Raw genomic sequence first — 21231 nt, 5'->3', positions numbered from 1 at the left:
AACAGAACAAACTGTAGTCGCTGCTGGCTCATGTTAAAAATAGAAATTTTTCTTTCTTTTTTCTTTCCTTTTTGTTAAAGAAGGGTCTTTAAGACGGTGAGGACTGTAGATATAAAGGAAAGCAGCCTTCTGTGAACTTGCATCCAATGTTAATGCCACCCACCCACTTACTCACCCCTTCTATGCACAGTTGGTAACTGAGCATGGCCAACATAACACTGATATAATTTTGACACAATACCACAAATTATAAAAATAACCAATGGTTAGAGTTACTACAAAAGCCAAACTGTCTCCCTCTCCAAATTAAGTATTTAATAGCTTCACTACTTTAGACAGGCTATTAAAAACAACAACAGCAACAACAACAACAACAACAACTAACACTGTTTAAAAGTTCCAATAAAACGAGAAAATGGAACAGATAGCTTATCAGTGTTTTTATTACTTTTGAAAAAGATTTTCTTTCCATATTATGAATTTAACTAAGATTCTAAGCATCAAGTAGAAAGAGAGGCACAAAGATAACCTGAAGGAGGGAGGGAGGCCATTTGAAGCCAGTTGGATTGCAAAGGCAGCTGTCCAGGGAAGAACAGAAAAGCCTAAAACTGTGCAATTGCCAATGGCCTATTAATGCAGAAATAGAATGGAGTAAGCTTTAGCTGCTCTACAAAGCCACAGGAAGAGGCCCTTCCTTAATGTAACAGCTTACCTCTCCTCACCAGTTGGGACAGCTATGAGATGGATGAGACTAGACTATGACAACTTGGGATGTAAACAGAAAATGCAATCGTGCCAAATTTCAGACCCCAACTTCACCCTCCCAGAGCAAAAAAAAAAAAAAAAAAAAAAAAAAAAAAAAAAAAAACACAATGGCAACAACAACAAAAACCCCATAACAAAATAAAGAAAATCAAACCTAAAACAAGAAGCAAGAGTAGTCTGGAGTCTGCTAGTCTTGCACTTGTTTTAGGGTATGTAATGGAATGTTACGTGTGTGGTTTTTAGTAATGGGGTGGGTAATGGTCACTAGCAGAGCAGATGGCAAAAACTGTATAGAGAATAGTATCTGAAGAGTTTATGACCACAGAAAAATGGCTGACAACTACAGACAATTTCCTCCTTAATATTCAATTATAAAATTGAAAGGGAGTAAAAAGAAGCCTTGATATTTATCTTTTAAATTCAAATTTATCTGAAAGGGATATCTCACTTCAAGTTTAAAATAAAGAAAAATCTAAACCCCCAAATTCTTCCTGACTAATTCCCAATAGAGAACACCCACCCAATTTGTTATTCTTTTCCCCACTATGCCTGGCAGAAACTGCCATGCTAGGTTGAACTTTCAGAGAGGAAGCAATCAATGCATTTCTGTTCATCAGCCAATAAATGGATGTGGTCAAAAATATTAAGTGCCAGAGGCACCACTGCCTGCAAGAAGTACAGTTTGTTATATTGCTTACAATGCAGTATTTTATCCAGCCTCTTCCAGCCAAGGACCTGTAAACGGGAGTCTGTTCCAAAACCTTCCTCCTCTTCCAGTTGTCTGTGCAATGTATTGGCACTGTTCTGCTGGGCTGTCAAAAAAACTGGTTTAGAGATGCAGCTCTTCAGTCAGGTTCTGCGCCAGTTCTAACCATGTAAATTTAATTCATTTTCTTTTTTGATAATCAGAAAAGAGGGGTGGGGGCATAGAGAAAGAGGGCCAAAGAATTCTTTGCAATAGGAGCTTACCATAATGTTCCATGTTTAATTATTAGAACCAGGGCCTATCTAAATTGATCTGGTGAGATCTCAGACCCAAGTAGTAAAGTGTACACATCCCTGAACCATTCTCATAACAAAACCTGTATCAGACATCTTATTGACCATTTCAGCAAAAAAAGAGACAAGCAAACAGGCAACTAGGACCAAAGTCCCACCTCTTTAGAATGGTTCCTCCACCCACTGGGGAGAACCAGGATCTAAGAACAGCTGTTGGAGAACAGGGCAACAGGGAAAAGGAAAATAGAAAAAGGATAAGAAAGAGATTACATTTTGGTGCAGACTATGCTCTCCTAGTTCTTTGAGTAAGTCTTTGGTACATTTAAACAATTATAAATTCATGCATAAAACGAAATGAATAGGAGCTAATGCAATGAGGTATTCCTGCACTCCAGGCAAAAAAGCAGGGGCAGAGAACAAAAAGAAATCCCTGTATTCTGAAGAATACACAGAGCTGAGGTACAAAGAGGGATGTGAGATACACAATGTGAGATGTTACAGAAGCACCTTCTAGCCAAAGTTAATCATGCAGGGCAGGAAACGATGTTCTAAGGAATGGAGAGCTGAAGCCACTGTATACTTTTGTGAAACAAAGGATGAACCTTGTGTAAATTCTCAGTCTTGGCAGTACTTACTGCAATTCACGTAAAGGATGAAAAAGAGGATGATAACATTTACATTTGTATCACAATTTATTTACCATTTGAATAAATGAATACACTCACTGGTATATGTCATGCACATACCCACACCGTCAAATGGTGAGAACAGATCTAATAACACTGATTGAAAAGTCCTGCTTCCCCAAACCACTGGGATTTGAGAATTTAATTAGTGAAATTCAATTTACTCCTAAAATCATTGTACTTTACTCTTACCTGGATTTTGAACAGTACAACTAACAAAAATTATAAGCTGAAATAAAGTAAACTTGAATGCAACCAGACTTAAAAATCATGCTATAGAAAAGTATTAAAAGGGGGTGGGGGGCTAAAAGCTCCACCTCTTCTTTTTCTCAATAAATTTAATTATTGCTATAGGTAAGGTCTGAAAATGCAAAGCTAACAAATAATAGTAGTAGTCATAATAATAAATCATCTTTGGAAGAAACTTCCAAAATCCAGTAAAAATATTTGGCAAAGAAACCCAAGCCACTACACACACAAACATAGGTAGAGAATGTAATTTGCTATAAGCTTCTGCTTACTTACCGGAGAACGGGTTTGAGGTTGTGAATTCATTGTCTGAGGGGCTTGAGGGTATACCAGCGTGGTTGGACCTGCATTCTGTCCAGAGGGATAAGGCGTCTGTCAAAGAATGGCAAGAACAACATAGTATTTTTTAAAAAGATGGCATGGCAATTCAAGTTCAAGATGTTTTATAAAAGTTTATAGAAGTGGTTATTAATGTGGTTTACAGTTCTACTTTTTAACAATTTAACTTATCACAATATCCAGTAGCTCAAAATCAAGTGCAGTTCCTTTTTTTTTTTTTTTTTAATTAATGAACTGGGGTGTCGCTCTGTCACCTGGGCTACAGTGCAATGGCGCAATCATGGCTTGGTGCAGCCTCAAACTCATGGTTTTAGGTGGATCCTCCCACCTCAGCCTCTGGAGTAGCTGGGACTACAGGCACACAGCACTGTGCTGGACTAATTTTTTTCTTTCTTTCTTTTTTTTTTTTTTTGCAGAGACAGGGTCTCACTTTGTTGCCAAAGCTGGGCTCAAACTCCAGGCCTCAAGCAATACTCCTGCCTTGGCTTCCCAAAGCGCCTAAACAACTTTTTAATTTTTTTTAAGAGATGGAGTCTTGGTATTTGCCCAGGATGGTCTCGAACTCCTGGGCTCAAGAGATCCTCTCGCCTCATCCTCTTCAGTAGCTGGAACTACAGGCAAGAGCTTCCTTACCAGCTAGTGCAACAGTGTTTAAGTTACCATAAATCTCCTGATAAAAGGACATCCACAACCCAAAATCTAGGTGTAATTATTTTTCTTTTTTTGTGCATTAAGGCATTTTATTTACAAGTATGTATTATGTTGCTAGAAAAAGCATCCCAGAACTTTCCCTCCTGTGTGTTTCACCTTGCCTCTTCAAGGTTCCTGATGCCAGGTAAGGTTGTCAGTGCAATGAAACAAAATCGACAGGATGAGAGCGGATTATTCTGCCATTTTTTTCTAGATCTTTGAGTTGCACATCATATCTCAGGCTGATCACTCCACACTTGTTTAACCTGCCTGTGAGGTTCACAACAATTTTTCCCTGCTCTCTGATCATCAATGATTTCAAATTTGCCAATGTAAATTGCCTTATCATGCCTCATCATCATGGTTAGAAGGAAAGCATGACCTAGTAAGAATCTGGTGGTTACCTCTCTATTCAGCATTGCTGATGCTCCTGAGAGCATCAACCAGAACATTCATATACACAATTGTGGCAGCACAAAAAGATGAAGGAAACACTAGGTACAATTATTTGAAATTATCAATGCAAAGAGGACCTACTGTGAATTCATCTAGTTCTGAAATGGATAGCCCAAACCACAAACAAAATCAAACACGGATGAGAAAACTTGCTTTTGCTATGGTGTGCTTTCCTTGAAGAAGACATCTCAAAGCCACAATTAGCAGTCCACACAGTTAAATGTTACATATTGCTGTAATCTGGCCAAGACTTACATACCTTAATCCTTTTAAATGATCCCATAAAAATCAAAACCAATAAGAACCTTATACAAAACCTTAAAATAAGTAATAACGTAATACACACAGCTAATTTATCATATATTTTCTGAAAATAAAAACATAAGCTTTTCATGGCAAATCCATGCCAATTGTTACTATTAAACTGTGTGCTATTCAATATTTTTCTTAAAAAATGCTTGTAACGTATTTAAAATGAAATGCCACCAACAACAATGGACATATACCCACAAGACTTGGACTGAAATCCTAACAATTGCTACTGAATACCATTGTTAGTTTGGGCAACTCATTTATCTTTCCCATGAATGTAAACAGGAACAACACACGTACCTCTCAAGGTAGTTTGTGAAGATTAAATGAGATAAAGTAAAATATTCCCAAAGCACTTTTATTTACCACTATCCCACATCTACGAATGAGGAAACCAAGGACTGAAAAACTGAAGTATCTTATCTAAGAAAACAAAGTAAATAATATATCTGGAAAGTATTAGCATCTGTTGACCATTTAATGTTTAGCCAGATCACCAATTTTAAAGGAAATATTTGACAGGATTCATCACACCTTCCAAATAACAAAACAAAACAAAATTTCTTTTTCTTTTTCTTTATGAGTCATACAAAACAAAATTAATGGCTTCATATTAGACACATAGGCTATATGGCAATCTTTCAACATGGTAACCTTAATATAGCCATCTCTGTAGCTGACACTAAGGTTCAACATCAGATTGATTTCCTTTCCTACTCTAGTTCTACTAAATCTAGCCACTAACCTAAAAATATGGCAGTGAAGTATCTCATGTCTATCAAATAATTAATACATGGGTCAAACACTACCTAAAACTTATTCAAAGTTTTCTTATCAACGATTATTTACAGCAATGTTTCAGACACAATGTTTATGTGTATGTATCACATTCAAAGTCTGAAAGGCTGAAAGTTTGACTATTTTAACTTAAAAAAACATGAGGAATGAATTTCTTATTAACTCTGGCTCCACTGAGATAGGGAAACTATTTCTTCAACTTCTATTAGAGAATTTGGATATAGTTTTAAAAGAGAGCACCAATTTCATTCTTCATTAAATTAAAAAAAATTAAGTATTCATAAAGTAATTTCTCAGTAATGAGGCTCTTTGATCTTAGGATTTATTTTGACACTAATTTAATTTGGTGGTATTCTGAAGCAGGAGTTTCTAAATGTCAAGATATTAAATATAACATTGAAATATATCACTTACAAAAACATAAAGAAATGTTACCTCTTTCTATACTTCAATTAGAGGAACACTTTCTTCTCTCATAGTTGTTGTACTATTGAAATAGAAAGGGAATCCATAGTATTTCATTGAACATGCTAAAAATATACATGACAACCTTATTTGACTTCAGTCAAAATTTTAACAGTATTTTCAACACTCAAGCCAAATAAGGCAACATAGAGCCAAATGAAAATGCAATATGTGAATGGGCAGTCAAAGATAAAATTCTTTTGTTCAGAAAGAACACCCTTCCTGATCACACGTATGGCTGGGGCTCTGTCAACAGTGTTCCCAATGCGCCTTTTTCCAGATTATATCCTTGCTCTGAAAATGATTACTAAAAAAACAAAAAATTATTTTCTTATGTCTTAGGCTTTCTACTCTAAAAAGACTAAAAAAATAATAATCAAGTACTTCTTTTCATATTTACTTTGTACATATGCCAAGAGCTAATTCAGACTCTGTACACAAGTAGCTTCATCGAATGGAAAGCACAATCTCTAATGCAGCCACATACAGAAGTAATTGTTCTGTCACAATGTATGCCATTATACCACCAGCAATACGGAATGCTTAACAGTGTCACATGACAAAGAAATTTTGCCAATAGATCATTCAATGATCATTCAGAGCATTTTTCCATTCTCTGTGGATGCCTTTAGAAACTTCTTAGGAATGGTATGACTTGTTACCTATCATTGCTGTAAGCAGTGCAACTGTAAAAGATGCCTCTACTCTTTTATCTCCTCTTCATTTAATGATTTATTCTAGAATAATTTCCTTAATTTACTACCATGCTTTGTTGAAAAATAATGCAAAAGTTTCAGTGGGAACATACTTTGACCATGTTTCACATCAAATGCATAGAAAACTAGAGACAGATCAATGAATAATCATTTCAATAATAATCAGAGCTTCTATTTGTACTTTCCCTTTTCAAATAATTTCAAAGTCATCACAAAGATTTACTTCTCCAAGGACATACGGGTGAACACACAGAAGTTACACTGCAATCCAGTATACTGTCCAAGTTGATGAGTTACAGATATCTGTTCTCATTTCCATTATTAATTTTATGTTTCAATAAACCTTTTTTAATACTTTTTATATTGGGGGAGATAAGAATGCAATAGTGACAGCAAACCCAGCAAATGATGTAAATTAATAATGTTACTGAAGAAAAGCCAATTACAATAGTCCTTATATAACCCTTAAATTCCTAATGATATTAAAAGCAGTGATTTGGACAGTCAACCACAGGTAGAAATGGTGAATTCCATTATAAGACAAAACAAACTAACACTGCATATCAAGTATAACAAGACTCCAGACGTGATGGTTTTCAAACCACAGACATGCGAAAAAATAAATCTACATTTCCTATTTTCACAATATAGTACAATGGACTTAAGCTAACAAAAATAATTATAACATAAAACATTTATTTAGCTTTTACTAGGTTTCAGGTACTATTATAAGTACTTTATATAAAGTCAGAGATGACATGCCATTTCTTGTTTTAAGATTCTGCCATCACCTAAACTGAATTCTGCCATAAAGATTAAACTCAGTATTGTACACGCTGTATGTGAACAAACATAAATCTGACTAAAAAACTAAGCTGCCAACTTTTCAAAGAGCTATAAAGGGCCAGGTGCAGTGGCTCACGCCTGTAATCCCAGCACTTTGGGAGGTAGAGACAGGCAGATCACCTGAGGTCAGGAGCTCAAGACTAGCCTGGCCAACATGGTGAAACTCTGTCTCTGCTAAAAATACAAAAATTAGCTGGGTATGGTGGTGGGCACCTGTAATCCCAGCTACTTGGGAGGCTGAGACAGGACAATCGCTTGAACTCAGGAGGCAGAGGCTGCAGTGAAACAAGATCATACCACTGCAATCCAACCTAGATGACAAAAGCAAAACTTCATCTCAAAAAAAAAAAAAATCTATAAGGTAATACCGAGCACATTTTAAATATGCTTATCCTTTTGATTCTATGATTCCACTTCAGGGAACTCACTCTGTGAATATATTCACAATGGGCCCTTCCTAAAAGAAAAAAAAAATACTCAAAAACAAAAAAAACTGGAAATATTCTAAATGTCTATATATAAAAAAGGTGAGATTATGTACTTAGTCACTGAGAGAATATAGAATAATCTTTAGAATGAATCAAGTCAACATACACCATGGAAAGATGTCCATAATAATATCAAGTGACAAAAGCAAATTGTAGAATTTTTAAGTATAAAAAGATTCTGTCTTAACTTTAAAAACTAAACATATGCACATAGTACATATATCAACCAATGAAGATAAACGTCTTAGAGAAATATGTAGCAAATTTTAAATTGACTACTTCAGAGACAGTTATAAAGAGTATACAGGATACAACTTATAGGTTTTATTTTATATACTTCTGTATTATGTTTTTACTGTCCAATGATCAGTAGGATTATTTTACAATAAAAATTTAATAAAGAAGACCTCTGTCCTCCAGCTTCTCCTGCATGAAATACAAACATGCCAAGCAAGCTGGGTGCAGTGGCTCATGCCTGTAATCCCGCTTGGGGAGGCCAAGGTTAGAGGATCACTTGACAACAGGAGGTTGAGGCTGCAGTGAACTGTAAATGTGCCACTGTACTTCACCCTGGGTGACAGAGTGAGAACCTGTCTCAAACAAATGAACAAAAAACAAAGCAAACCAGAATATCCAGTAGGAAGTCTGCTGTTTCATAGAGTTCTAAATAATTTTTGATAATAAAAATTAAATCAACAGCATTAGCAGAAATCTAGCACAAAGAAAACACTGTGCTGTAGGCTATATGCGTAAATAAGGCCTAAGATAGATGATTGTTTCACCTATTTTAATCTTTTTTTTTTTTCTCTGAGATGGAGTCTCACTCTGTCACCCAGGCTGGAGTGCAATGGCATAATCTCAGCTCACTGCAACCTCCCCCTCCTGGGTCCAAGCAATTCTCCTACCTGTGCCTCCCGATTAGCTGGGATTACAGGCGCATACCACCACGCCTGGCTATTTTTTTGTATTTTTAGTAGAGACGGGGTTTCACCATGTTGGTCAGGCTGGTCCCAAACTCCTGACCTCAGGTGATCCACCTGGCTCAGCCTCCCAAAATGCTGGGATCATAGGCGTGAGCCACTGTGCCCAGGATACTTATTTTAATCTTTAAGAAGTTTATTATTAAATCAATAAAGAAATACAGATGTAAGAAGCACTTACTCAGCCACAGTGCATAATCCTTTGCAGTCATTAAAAAAGATACAGAAGAACGTTTAATGATATGGAATGAGTAATACAGAGAATGTTGAAATAAACCCACATATATGCAGAAGGTATTAGAAACATTTCAAATTAGTAGAAAAATACCAAAATTAATAAATTGTGTTGAGAAAACTAAATAATCATTTAGAATAAAGATGGTTAACCATCCTCAACTCATTATACCAAAAGAAATTCTAGATTGATTACAATGCTGGAATGAAAAATTTGAAATTGTAAAGGGGCTAGATGGAAATCTATCTCTATCATCTTAGAGCTGGTAAAGACTTAAAATCTGAATAAGACTACATAGCTATACTAATAAGTTTTAAAAATAGGCTATTCCTATTAATTCATACAAGTTCTTAATTCTGCTTTAAAATTTCTCTTTATAAACTTCTTTCTCTTTTCGCGTATATAAGTGTGTTTATTCATTTTTCTTCTTTTATCCTTGGAGACAGGGTCTCGTTCTGTCACCTAGACTAAAGTACAGTGCTACCAACACAGCTCACTGCAGCCTCAGCCTCCTAGGTTCAAACAATCTTCCTGCCTCAGCCTCCAAGTGCTAAGACTACAGGCACATAACACAATGCCTAATTTTTAAATTTTTCGTGGAGATAGGGTCTTGCCAATGTTGCCCAGTCTGGTCTTGAATTCCTGGCTTCAAACAATCCTCCTGCTTCAGCCTCCCAAAGTGTTGGGATTATACGCGTGAGCCACCACATCCAGCCCCATTGATTCTTGTTAGTAGATATTATAGGGTACAAATTAAGAAAGAGAAACTCTTCCACCTAACAAATGTTTGACACTTAAATCTGGCCAGAGAAACAAAAATAGCACCTTAAAGTCTAGACCAAGTACCTTCAACCTCTTGAGAACTGTTGTCTTCCTCTTCTTCTTCTTTTTTTTTTTTTTGAGATAGAGTCTCACTCTGTCGGCCAGGCTGGAGTGCAATGGTGCGATCTCAGCTCACTGCAACCTCTGCCTCCCAGGTTCAAGCGATTCTTCTGCCTCAGCCTCCTAAGTAGCTGGGACTATAGGTGCGTGCCACCACGCCTGGCTAATTTTTGTACTTTTAGTAGAGGTGGGATTTTACCATATTGGCCAGGCTGGTCTCAAACTCCTGACCTTGTGATCCGCCTGCCTTGGCCTCCCAAAGCGCTGGGATTACAGGCGTGAGCCACCCCACCCAGCCAAAAATTGTCTTCTTAAGCGCTACACAACACAACCAATGCAAATAGAACTTTCTGTGATAATTATAAATGTTCCATATTTACTCTCTCTAAAATGGTTATACTGAACACTTGAAATGTGACTGATGAAACTGAAAAAATAAATTTTTATTTAAATGAATTTTACTCAATTTAAATTTTGTGGTAGAAAACATGTAACAAGACCAGGCGTGGTGGCTCATGCCTGTAATCCCAGCACTCTGGGAGGCCAAGGCAGTCGGACCACGAGGTCTAGGAGTTCGAGACCAGCCTGGCTAATATACAAAAATTAGCTGGGCATGGTGGCTCACACCTGTAGTCCCAACTACTCAGGAGGCTGAGGCAGAAGAACCACTTGAACCCAGGAGGCGAAGGTTGCAGTAAGCCAAGATGGTGCCACTGCACTCTAGCCTGGGTGACAGAGGGAGACTGTCTCAAAACAAAAAAAGAAAAGAGAAGAAAACATGTAACAAAATTTACTATCTTAACCACTAAATATACAGTACTGTTAATTATATGCACATAGTACAACAGATCTCTAGAACTTTTTCATCTTGCAAAAAACTAACTCTATAACCACTGATTTCCATTTAAATCGTATTTATATACATTTTAATCACTTAGAATGTAAATATCCATATATATAGCCCATGGCTAACATACTGCACAGCACAGGTATAGAAAACTGTTAATTTTCATGTTTTGTTTTTATGAGTTCTATATTTTATATCACTCTAAACTCCTGCGACTCTACTTTTATAGAAGTACAACAATATCCAACGAACAAGATCACAATATAAAACACTGGAGAAAGTGGCAGAGACCTATCACTGAATTTCCTACGCAGTCTTAAGCATAGCACTTGTTTTCCTCAGCTAATAAAGACTAAAGCAGTAAGCTACTGATTATCAAAGTGTGGTCCACAGTGTCCTGGGCATCTCTGTAATGCTACTAAAGCAGGTGTGGGAGGTGAAATGTTTTCATAATATAAATACTAAGATGTTACAGGCCTGTGCTGATATTTTCAACAATGACAGAAAAGCAAGGTGGATGTAGCTACTAATAAATCTGACATATATACTCAGGAAATCTGAGATTTCACTAAGTAAATCTTATATATACTTAGTGAAAATCAAGGCAATGATAGTCACTGTATTCTTCATCCCTAAGCCTTCACGACAAATTAAACTTAAAAAAAAAAATTAAAGGAAAAAAAAAGCCAGTTCTTAAGAATGTCACTTCTTTAACTTTTAAATTTTTCTATTCTACAGATAATTGACAAAAGAATGTCACTTCTTTAACAGAATGTATCACTTTTTAAGTTGAAATAATTATAGACTTACATGGAATTTGAGAAATAAAACAGAGATCCCATATTCTCTTCATCTAGTTTCCCTAATGGTAATATCTAACTACAGTACAGTACAACAGGCAGAAAAACTGCATCAATACAATCCATCAACCTTATTCAGATTTCCTGAGTTTTACTACAGATGCATGCACACACATCTGTGTGTATATTTAGTTCTATGCAATTTTGTTACATGTATAAATTCATATAACCACCATTACAGTCAAAATACAAAAAATTTCTTGACAAGGATCTGTGGTATTACCCTACCCTATTAATAGCCACAAACATCTTCCTTCCTGCCTCACTCCTCTCCCTTGACAATCACAAATTTATCCTCCATCTCTATAATTTGGTCATTTAAAGAATGTTATATAAATAAAATAATACACTAATAAACTTTAGCACACCTTTTTAGTATACCGTGTTGATCAAGTGAGAAGACCTAAAACAGTTCTGAGGTAAATTAGTAGTACTAAGAAAAAGCACCTGTACCACCATTAGAGTTACAAACTAAACTAGCCACTTTTTCATGCAATGTCATTTTACTTGAAGGAATGATAAACTATGCTTATACACATGGGTACGTGCAGACATTTTTATTAGTAGATATAATGCATATAGTATTGAGAACCCCAAAGAGTTCTATTTAAGAGTATAAAGGGATATTGAAGTATAAAAGTTTGAGAACACTAGCCTATATTGATATTAGAACTACAAGTTTTCCTCCTTTACCTCTTGCTATTTAATTATTAAACATTTACATTATATATCCTTAAGTTTTTGTCTTAAAAAAAAAACCCCAACATTCTCATTCCTGAGGGTTTCAGGACAGTCGTTTACCATCCCATATTTCCACAGGTATGGCACATTATTTTATTGTGACCCTAAAATGATTTCCGATTCACATTGCTTAGAGGCACCTGCAACCTCATGAGAACTTTTCTCCCCAAATCTGTATAATTAGCGCACATTTCAAATCCCACTGCAATAAAATGCTTGAATTAAGAGAAACAGCAAAAATTCTATTGATGCATATCTGTTTCATAAAGCAGGACACTTTTTGCTTCAAAAACATGTGTATCTGCTTCAAAAATACAGGACATCAGAAAGACAACAGACTACGACGATCCAGGTCCACATCACCCCATGAAAACACCAAGTGAACAACATACTGACCAAAGTACCTTTGTAAAAACTCAAGAAACCAGTTAAGAACCTGGAGAACTGGAGAACAGAAGCCACTAGGATTCACAAAGAATAAAGTTTTGTGACTGAACGACCAAGCTCCCCGTCCAGAACAACAAAAAGCAGGGAGACAGGATTAACGTGCAGCTCCCACTTGGACGGACAGAAGAACGTGGAGATTCACACCATGGACTTTTGCTCCAAGAACCACCCACAGGAATATATCGGGAAAACAGAAAGAATCCACAGATCCTCTGAAAGAAGTGGCACACCGCTGCAAATTCCAGAAGACAGGTGAGAAATCGTGAGTTCCCCAAGTGTAACAGTAGGAAACCGTGCCTCAGAACACACATTCCCACTGAAAAAAACTGAAAATCCAGATTACAGAAGGATTTAACCTTACCTAGAACTGAAGCAGATTTAGTGTGGGATATGAAAGTAGAAGCAGTAGCAGGAAGAGCTTTGCAGGCACTCACGTTCTCCAGCTAGAGTCCAGGAAAGCTATCCCTGACTACATCTCACAGGGGCCCTCAGGGAAGGAAGCCAGCAGAATTTGGGAAGGGGTCACAGGGTGAAAGAAGCTGCCAACTCATCTGTGTAATAATTTCAACCAGACACAAACTCTCTCAAGCAGTTAAGAATCTGCAGTAGCCAACTGAGTATGCCCAATCAAGAAAAAGCCACACTCAAAACAATATAGAAAAATTTTTTAAATATTAAAATAAAGAACAATAATTTGTTAAGGCAGTCAAGGAAAAAAATTCTTAATGTATATATGTATGCATATTTAGAGGTCACCCTTGCTCCAATCCCTCCTCATTGAGGTCAAGGTGGGAGGAATCCAACTAATTCTAAGAAGCTCCATCATGATAGAAGGAAAAGAGTGGAACTTGTTTGCATCATTCTGGCTTGTCTGGGGGCTGCTCATGGGACTGATTTCTGTTTCACCTTATGCAAAGTTCAGATGGGAAGAGCGGCTGAGTTGAGAGCTACAGAGATGCTGCCGACCTGCCAGTGCTAGGGGGACAAAAGACAAACGGCAGAGGAACACAACAGAACATCTAAGATGCCACTCTTACATCAAGGCATCTAAAAGCACTGATACATCCCAGGGATCTGGGGAAAAATGTTCACATAGGTCCAGTGAATATACAAACACAGAAAAAGTCTACAGGACCTTAAGCCTTCACACCAGGCTGATACTCCTGATGTTACCCATCATGGAGTCAGTCCACAAAGATTAGAAGAGCTGGCTATTTAAGTGCTCAACTTTCAACAAATATCATAAAGTATAGAAATCAGGTGGGCACAGTAGCTCATGCCTGTAATCTCAGCACTTTGGGAGGCTGAGGTGGGTGGATCATCTGAGATCAGGGGTTCGAGACCAGCCTGGCCAACATGGTGAAACCCCGTCTCTACTACAAATATAAAAATTAGCTGGGCATGGTGGTGGGTGCCTGTAATCCCAGCTACTTGGGAGCTGAGGCAAGAGAATTGCTTGAACCTGGGAGGTGGAGGTTGCAGTGAGTCAAGTTCATGCCACTGCACTCCAGCCTGGGTGACAAAGCGAGACTCCATCTCAAAAAAAAAAAAAAAAAAAACACACACACACATACAAACAAGTTGTTGTTCTGAAAGAATTATCACTGGTGGAGGCACTGGAATAGTACGTGTGTCCATGGTTTATTGGTTGTTGCTGTGCAGGAACTGCAGCACTGACAAAATTCAGTTGTTTTCAAGGATGTTGTGATTGTGGTTGTCTGGCCCAGTTCAAAAGTTAAAGACAAGTTCCTGAGGTAATTTATTTTTATTTCTTTTTAACTCTTATGGGTTCAGGAGTGCAGGTGCAGGTTTGTTAAATAGGTAAATTGTGTGTCACGGGGGTTGCGTGTAGATATTTTGTCACTCAGGTAATAAGCACAGTACTTGGTATGCAATTTTTTGATTCTCACCCTCCTCCCACCCTCTGTCCTCAAATAGGCCCCAAGGTCTGTTGTTCCTTTCTTTGCATCCATGTGTACTCAATGTTTAGCTCCCACTTGTAAGTGACAACATGCAGTATTTGGTTTTCAATTCCTGTGCTAGTTCTCTTAGTATAATGGCCTCCAGCTCCAGACAAACACTTTTTTTTTGGTATGGAGTCTCACACTGTCACCCTGGCTGGAGTGCAGTGGCACAATGTTGGTTCACTGCAATCTCTGTCCCCTGGGTTCAAGCAATTCTCCTGCCTCAGTCTCCCTAGTAGCTGGGATAACAGATGCGCACTACCACACCTGGCTAATTTTAGTACTTTTAGTAGAGACGGAGTTTTGCCATGTTGGCCAGGCTGGTCTCGAACTTCTGACCTCAAGTGATCTGCCTTCCTCGGTCTCCCAAAGTGCTGGGATTACAGGCGTGAGCCACCATGCCCAGCCTCTAGACAAAAACTTTTAAACTGTCCTAAATACACTCAATAAGCTAAAGAAAGAGGGTGGGAGGGAGGACAGACCTAAATGAAATCAGAAAAAAGATATATAAATAGAGAATATCAACAAAGAGATACAAATAGTTTTAAAAAAGGGTGGGGGAGAGAGGGGAAGAAGAAAAGAAATTCTGGAGCTGAAAAAATAACTGAATTGAAAAATTCACTAGAAGAGTACAAAAGCAGGCTCTAATAACAGAACAAAGAATTAGTGAACTTAAAGGAAAGTTATTTGAAATTATCCAGTCTGAGAAGCAAAAATTAGAAGGAATAAAGAAAAAGTAACAGAACCTAAGGGACTTATGGGACACCATCAAGCAAATCAATATTCACATTACAGAAGAAGAGAGACGAAAAGGAACAGAAGGATTATTTCAGAAAAAATGGGAGAAAACTTTCCACATTTGAAGACATGGATATATGGTAGCAAGATACTCAATGAACCCCATGTAGGAAAAAAACCAAAGAGACCCACATGGAAATACATATTCAAAATGTGAAAAGTAAAAGACAGACTAGGTACAGTGGTTCATGCTTGTAATTGCATCACTTTGGAGGGATCAAGACAGGAGATCAAGAACAGCCTGGGGAACATAGCAAGACCCTGTCTATACAAATTTTTCTTTTTTAAGGTAAAACTATTAACCTTAGACTATTGAGAGTAGCAAGATAAAACCGAATCATGACAAGCAAGGGATCCTCAATAAGATTATCAGCAGAAACTTGGTAGACCAGAAGGTAGTAGAATGACATTATTCAACATGGTGAAAGGAAGGAAAAAAAAAAAAAAAACCACCTTATCACATGAGAATTCTATATCGAACAAAACCTTCATTCAAAAATGAGGGAAGAATTAAGACATTCCCAAATTTTAAATTAATGAAATTATAAGCTGAGAAAGTTCATTACCATAAGACATGCCCTATAAGAAATGACAAAAGATTCTTCAAATTGAGAAGGAACTAGACAGTAACTGAAAACTATATGAAAATATAAAGTTCTCCAGCAAAGATAAATACATGGGCAAATATATAAGCCTCTATTATTAAAACTTTGGTTCATAAGTCTAGTTTTTATTCTTTTACAGGATTTTAGACAAAAGCATAAAAATCTAAGGGCATACACAATATATAAAGATGTGATTTGTGATATCAACAACAAAGTTGGAGGGGCCTGAGGTGCAAAGAAGTACAGTTTTTGTAGCCAACTAATGTTAAATTGTTATCACCTTAAAATACATATTTATAACTTCATGATTTTACATGAAATCCCTCTGATAATCACCCCAAACAAATTCTGTAGACTACACATAAAATGAAACAAAAATAAAATCAAAATGTGTCACTACAAAAACTCAACTAAGCACAACAAAAGGCAGTAAGGGAAGAAGTTACGCAGACTCTTAAAAAAGATATTTGTGGCCAGGTGTGGTGGCTCATACCTGTAATGCCAACACTTTGGGAGGCGGAGGTGGAAGGATTACTTGAGCCCAGGAATTGGAGACCAACTTGGTTAACATTGTGATACTCAACTCTACCAGAAATAAATAATTAGTTGGGTGTGGTGATGTACTCCTGTAGTCTCAGCTACTCCAGAGGCTGAAGTGGGAAAATCACCTGAGCCCAGAAGGTCAAGGCCATGATCGCATCACTGTACTCCAGCCTCGGTGACAGTATGAGACCCTGTCTTAAAAAAAAACAATAAAAGGCCCGGCACAGTGGCTCATGCCTGTAATCCCAGCACTTTGGGAGACCGAGATGGGTGGTCAGGAGTTCAAGACCAGTGTGACCAATGTGGTAAAACTCCATCTCTACTAAAAAATATACAAATTAGCCAGGCGTGGTGGTGTATGCCTATAGTCCTAGCTACTCGGGGGCCTAAGACAGGAGAATTACTTGAACCCAGGAGGCAGAGGTTGCAGTGAGCAGAGATCACGCCACCGCACTCCAGCCTGGGTGACAGAGCGAGACTCTTGTCTCATTTAAAAATAAATAAATAAATAAAGAAGATACTTCCACACCCATGTTCATATCAGCATTATTCACAATAGCTAAAAAGGTGGGAGTAACCCAAGTGTTCACTGACAGATGAATGGACAAGCAAAATGTGGCACACACATACAAAGAAGTATTATTCATCCTTTAAAAAGAAGAGAATTCTCACACATTACAACATGGATGAGCTTTCAGGATATTATTCTAAGTGAAATAAGCCAGTCACAAGAAAACAAATACTGTTTGATTCCACTTCTATGAGGTACCTACACTATGGCAAATCACAGAGAAAGAAAATAAAATTGTCGTTAGCAAGGATGGGGAGAGGAGATAATGGGGAGTTTAGTATCCTTAATCCAAATGCTCCAAAATCTGTAAATTTGTGAGAGCTGGCATGAAACAAAAAAATTTTAAAACCTCATTGGAGCACTTGAGATTTTTAGACTAGAAATGCTGAACCTGTAAATAACGTAACTCCAAAATTCAGAAAAATCTGAAATCCAAAACTCTTCTAGTCCCAAGCATTCTGGATAAGGGACACTAGATCTATCTTTAATGGACAAAAAGTTTCAGTTCTGCAAGATGAAAAGAGGTATGAAGATATACAGTGTTGACAGTTACATATTTTTTTTTCCCTGAGACAAGGTCTCACTCTGTTTCCCAGGCTGGAGTGCAGTGGCATAATCATAGCCCACCACAGCCTTGATCTCCCAGGCTCAAGCGATCCTCCCACCTCTGCCTCCCAAGTAGTTGTGACTACAGGTATGTGCCACCACGCCCAGTAATTTTTTTAAAAAAATCTTTTATAGAGACAGGTTCTTGCTATGTCACCCAGACTGGTCTCAAATTCCTGGGCTCAATCAATGCCCCTGTATTGACATCCCAAAGTGCTGGGATTACAGGTATGGGTCAAAGTGCCCAGCCAAACGTAAATGGTCTTAATACCACGGAATTATAAACTTAAAAATGATTAAGGTGGGCTGGGCAGGGTGGCTCAAGCTTGTAATCCCAGCACTTTGGGAGGCCGAGGCAGGTGGATCATGAGGTCAGGAGTTCGAGACCAGCCTGGCCAACACAGTCTCTACCAAAAATACCAAACTTGGCTGGGCGTGGTGGTGGGCACCTGTAATCCCAGCTACTCGGGAGGTTGAGGCAAGAGAAGGTTGCAGTGAGCAGAGATCACGCCACTGCACTGCAGCCTGGGCAAGAGAGCTAGACTCCTTCTCAAAAAAATAAATAATAAATAAATAAAATAGATAAAAGGTTAAGGTAGTACTATGGTTGAATACTGACCCCTCCAAATCTCATATTGAAATGTGACCCCCAATGTTGGAGCTGGAGTCTAATGGGAAGTGTTTGGATCAAGGGAGTTGATCTCTCATGAATGAGTTGCTGCCATCCTTGCTGGAGTGAGTTCTCACTTAGTTCCCTTAAGAACTAGTTACTAAGAAGAGCCTGTCAGGCCGGGCGCGGTGGCTCAAGCCTGTAATCCCAGCACTTTGGGAGGCCGAGACGGGCAGATCACGAGGTCAGGAGATCGAGACCATCCTGGCTAACATGGTGAAACCCCGTCTCTACTAAAAATATACAAAAAAAAAAACTAGCCGGGCGAGGTGGTGGGCGCCTGTAGTCCCAGCTACTTGGGAGGCTGAGGCAGGAGAATGGCGTAAACCCGGGAGGCGGAGCTTGCGGTGAGCTGAGATCCGGCCACTGCACTCCAGCCCAGGGCGACAGAGCAAGACTCCGTCTCAAAAAAAAAAAAAACAAAAGAAGAGCCTGTCACCTCATTCTCATCATGTGATTTCTGAACACACCTCACCTTTTGCCATGAGTAGAAGCTTCCTGAGGCCCTTATTTTTAGCAGGTGTTGGTCTGGCAACATGCTTCTTGTATAGCCTACAGAACCATAAGCCTAATAAAGCTTTTTTATTTCAAATAATCCAGATTTAGGTATTCCTTTATAGCAAATGATCTCAGAAGGGTGGTAAATTTTATGTGTATTTTACCACAATTGAAAAAAAAATTTTTTTAAGAGAACAGGTCTCACTCTGTTGCCCAGAGTGGAGTACAGTGGCACAATCGTAGCTCACTGCAGCCTAGAACTCCTGGGTTTAAGGGATTTTCCCCTGCCTCAGCCTCCCAAGTAGCTGGGACTAGAGGCACGAGTCACCACATCCAGATAAAAACATTTTGAAAGTAGTCAAAACAATATTACTGTAGCACAAAAGCCTGATATCAAACAAGTTTGTTTCAAGAGCATTGACTCAATTTCACTAATTGGTTGTCAGACGAATACATATTTGCACATGTATTTGTAAATGCTTGTTTCTTGTTGAATTGTAAAGAATACTTGACAAAGTAGAGCTGTCTACACAATGAAAACATGCTATGGCAGTATATTCCACATGAAGCTCATAAATGGTAGACAGTTACATAAAACCATCCAACACAGATGTTAAAATCAACACTTAACAGTCTGCACAAAACATGATGCCTTTTTTATGTTTCAGTGAATGAAAAATAAAAATTTTTATATTTTATTATCGAGGGAGAGTAAGAAAGGCCCAAACAGAATACCTATTTTTTCTTATCTCATAGAGCAAGAGAAGTTATTTAAAAACAAAATGCCATGGGAGGCCAAGGCAGGAGGATCACGAGGTCAAGAGATTGAGACCATCCTGGCCAACATGGTGAAACCCCGTCTCTACTGAAAATACAAACAATTAGCTGGGCATGGTGGCACGTGCCCGTAGTCCCAGCAACTCGGGAGACTGAGGCAGAAGAATCGCTTGAACCCAGGAGGCGGAGCTTGCAGTGAGCCGAGACTGCGCCACTGCACTCCAGCCTGGCGACAAAGTAAGACTCCGTCTAAAAAAAAAAAAAAAAAAAAAGCCCCCATGAACATTATCAAGAAATACTACAAATAATTAAATAAAACAAGAAAATAATTCCTCTACTACAGGAAAACATTGGCTCTTCAGGTCAATGAGGGTTCTGTTTCTATTGCAACTGCCAATCTGACAGGAAATGAGGAACTACTTTTTCCTTCTTCAAATCTAACATCATCCCATGTGGAATAGCTGCGTCCACTTAAAAACATTTTCTTACTTATTCTTTGCAGTGTGCCAAAACACTATGCTGAACTCAGGCTTTGAGGCCGAGGCAACCATCAGAAATGATCACTTTGTGGGGCCAGGCACAGTGATCACATCTGTAATCCTAGCACTTGGGGAGGCCGAGGTGAGAGGATTGCTTGAGCTTAGAAGTTCAAGACCAGCCTAGGTAACACAGCGAGACACCGTCCCTACAAAAAAAATTTTAAAATACCCAGGCATGGTGTGCATGCCTGTGGTCCAAGCTACTGGTGAGGGTGAAGTGGAAGGACTGCTTCATCCTAGGAGGAGAAGGTTGCAGTGAGCCAAGATCATGTGACTGCGCTCCAGCCTGGGCAACAGAGTGAGATCCTGTCTCAAAAATAAACAAATAAATGAATAAATGAATAAATAAAGAAGAATACCATTCATCTGTTGGGATAAGGGCAGGTATGGGACCATGTATAGCCAGCGCGATTACTGGAATACATTTCAAATGGTGTCCAAGTCAGGTCCTATTTACATGCAGTGAATCAGAAGATACGTACTTTAATTTTCCATTCTAGGTTAATACAAAATATCTAATAACTATACCAACTAAAACATTTTAAAACAGAAATCCCATTAAATATTCAAACAACAGTATAATATTGTAAATAAAAAATAAGTCCTATGATTTTTATTGAAACATGGAGTGAAATAGAACAGTGCAAGCTTAATGCAGAAACTTTTAAAATGAATTATGAAAAAGGTATGTATTTCCTACTTTATATATAGCATCAACCACTGGGTAGTTCTACTGACTATTAGATTGATCATACATTCCCACTACACTAAGTATTATTGTAAACAGAATGCTGGCATTTATTTCTTATTTATTTATTTATTTATTTATTTATTTATTTATTTATTTATTTATTTATTT

General features: G+C 38.0%; 1 protein-coding gene across 17 annotated transcripts in view; it reads right to left on the bottom strand.

The window, feature by feature from the left end:
* EIF4G3 (eukaryotic translation initiation factor 4 gamma 3) overlaps positions 1–21231 on the bottom strand; it is a 371961-nt gene that overhangs the window by 195145 nt on the left and 155585 nt on the right. For 10 of the 17 annotated variants that reach the window (XR_002733208.3, XR_002733207.3, XM_023219746.1 and 7 more), the window contains 2 exons: positions 2976–3071; positions 1464–1577 (listed from right to left, as the gene is read on the bottom strand). Coding sequence is in view for 15 of the 17 variants with exons in the window: in XM_023219749.3 (XP_023075517.1) it covers positions 1464–1577; positions 2976–3071 (210 nt within the window). In the remaining 2 variants the exon portion in view is untranslated. The remainder of the gene's footprint in view (positions 1–1463; positions 1578–2975; positions 3072–21231) is intronic. The other 7 variants (XM_023219748.2, XM_023219747.1, XM_023219750.3 and 4 more) reach the window with 1 other exon arrangement.

The sequence above is a fragment of the Piliocolobus tephrosceles genome, chromosome 1 (genome assembly GCF_002776525.5).
Source record: "Piliocolobus tephrosceles isolate RC106 chromosome 1, ASM277652v3, whole genome shotgun sequence".
NCBI lineage: Eukaryota > Metazoa > Chordata > Mammalia > Primates > Cercopithecidae > Piliocolobus > Piliocolobus tephrosceles.
Note: the sequence above shows the minus strand (reverse complement) of the source record. Positions and strands in the feature narration are given on the sequence as shown.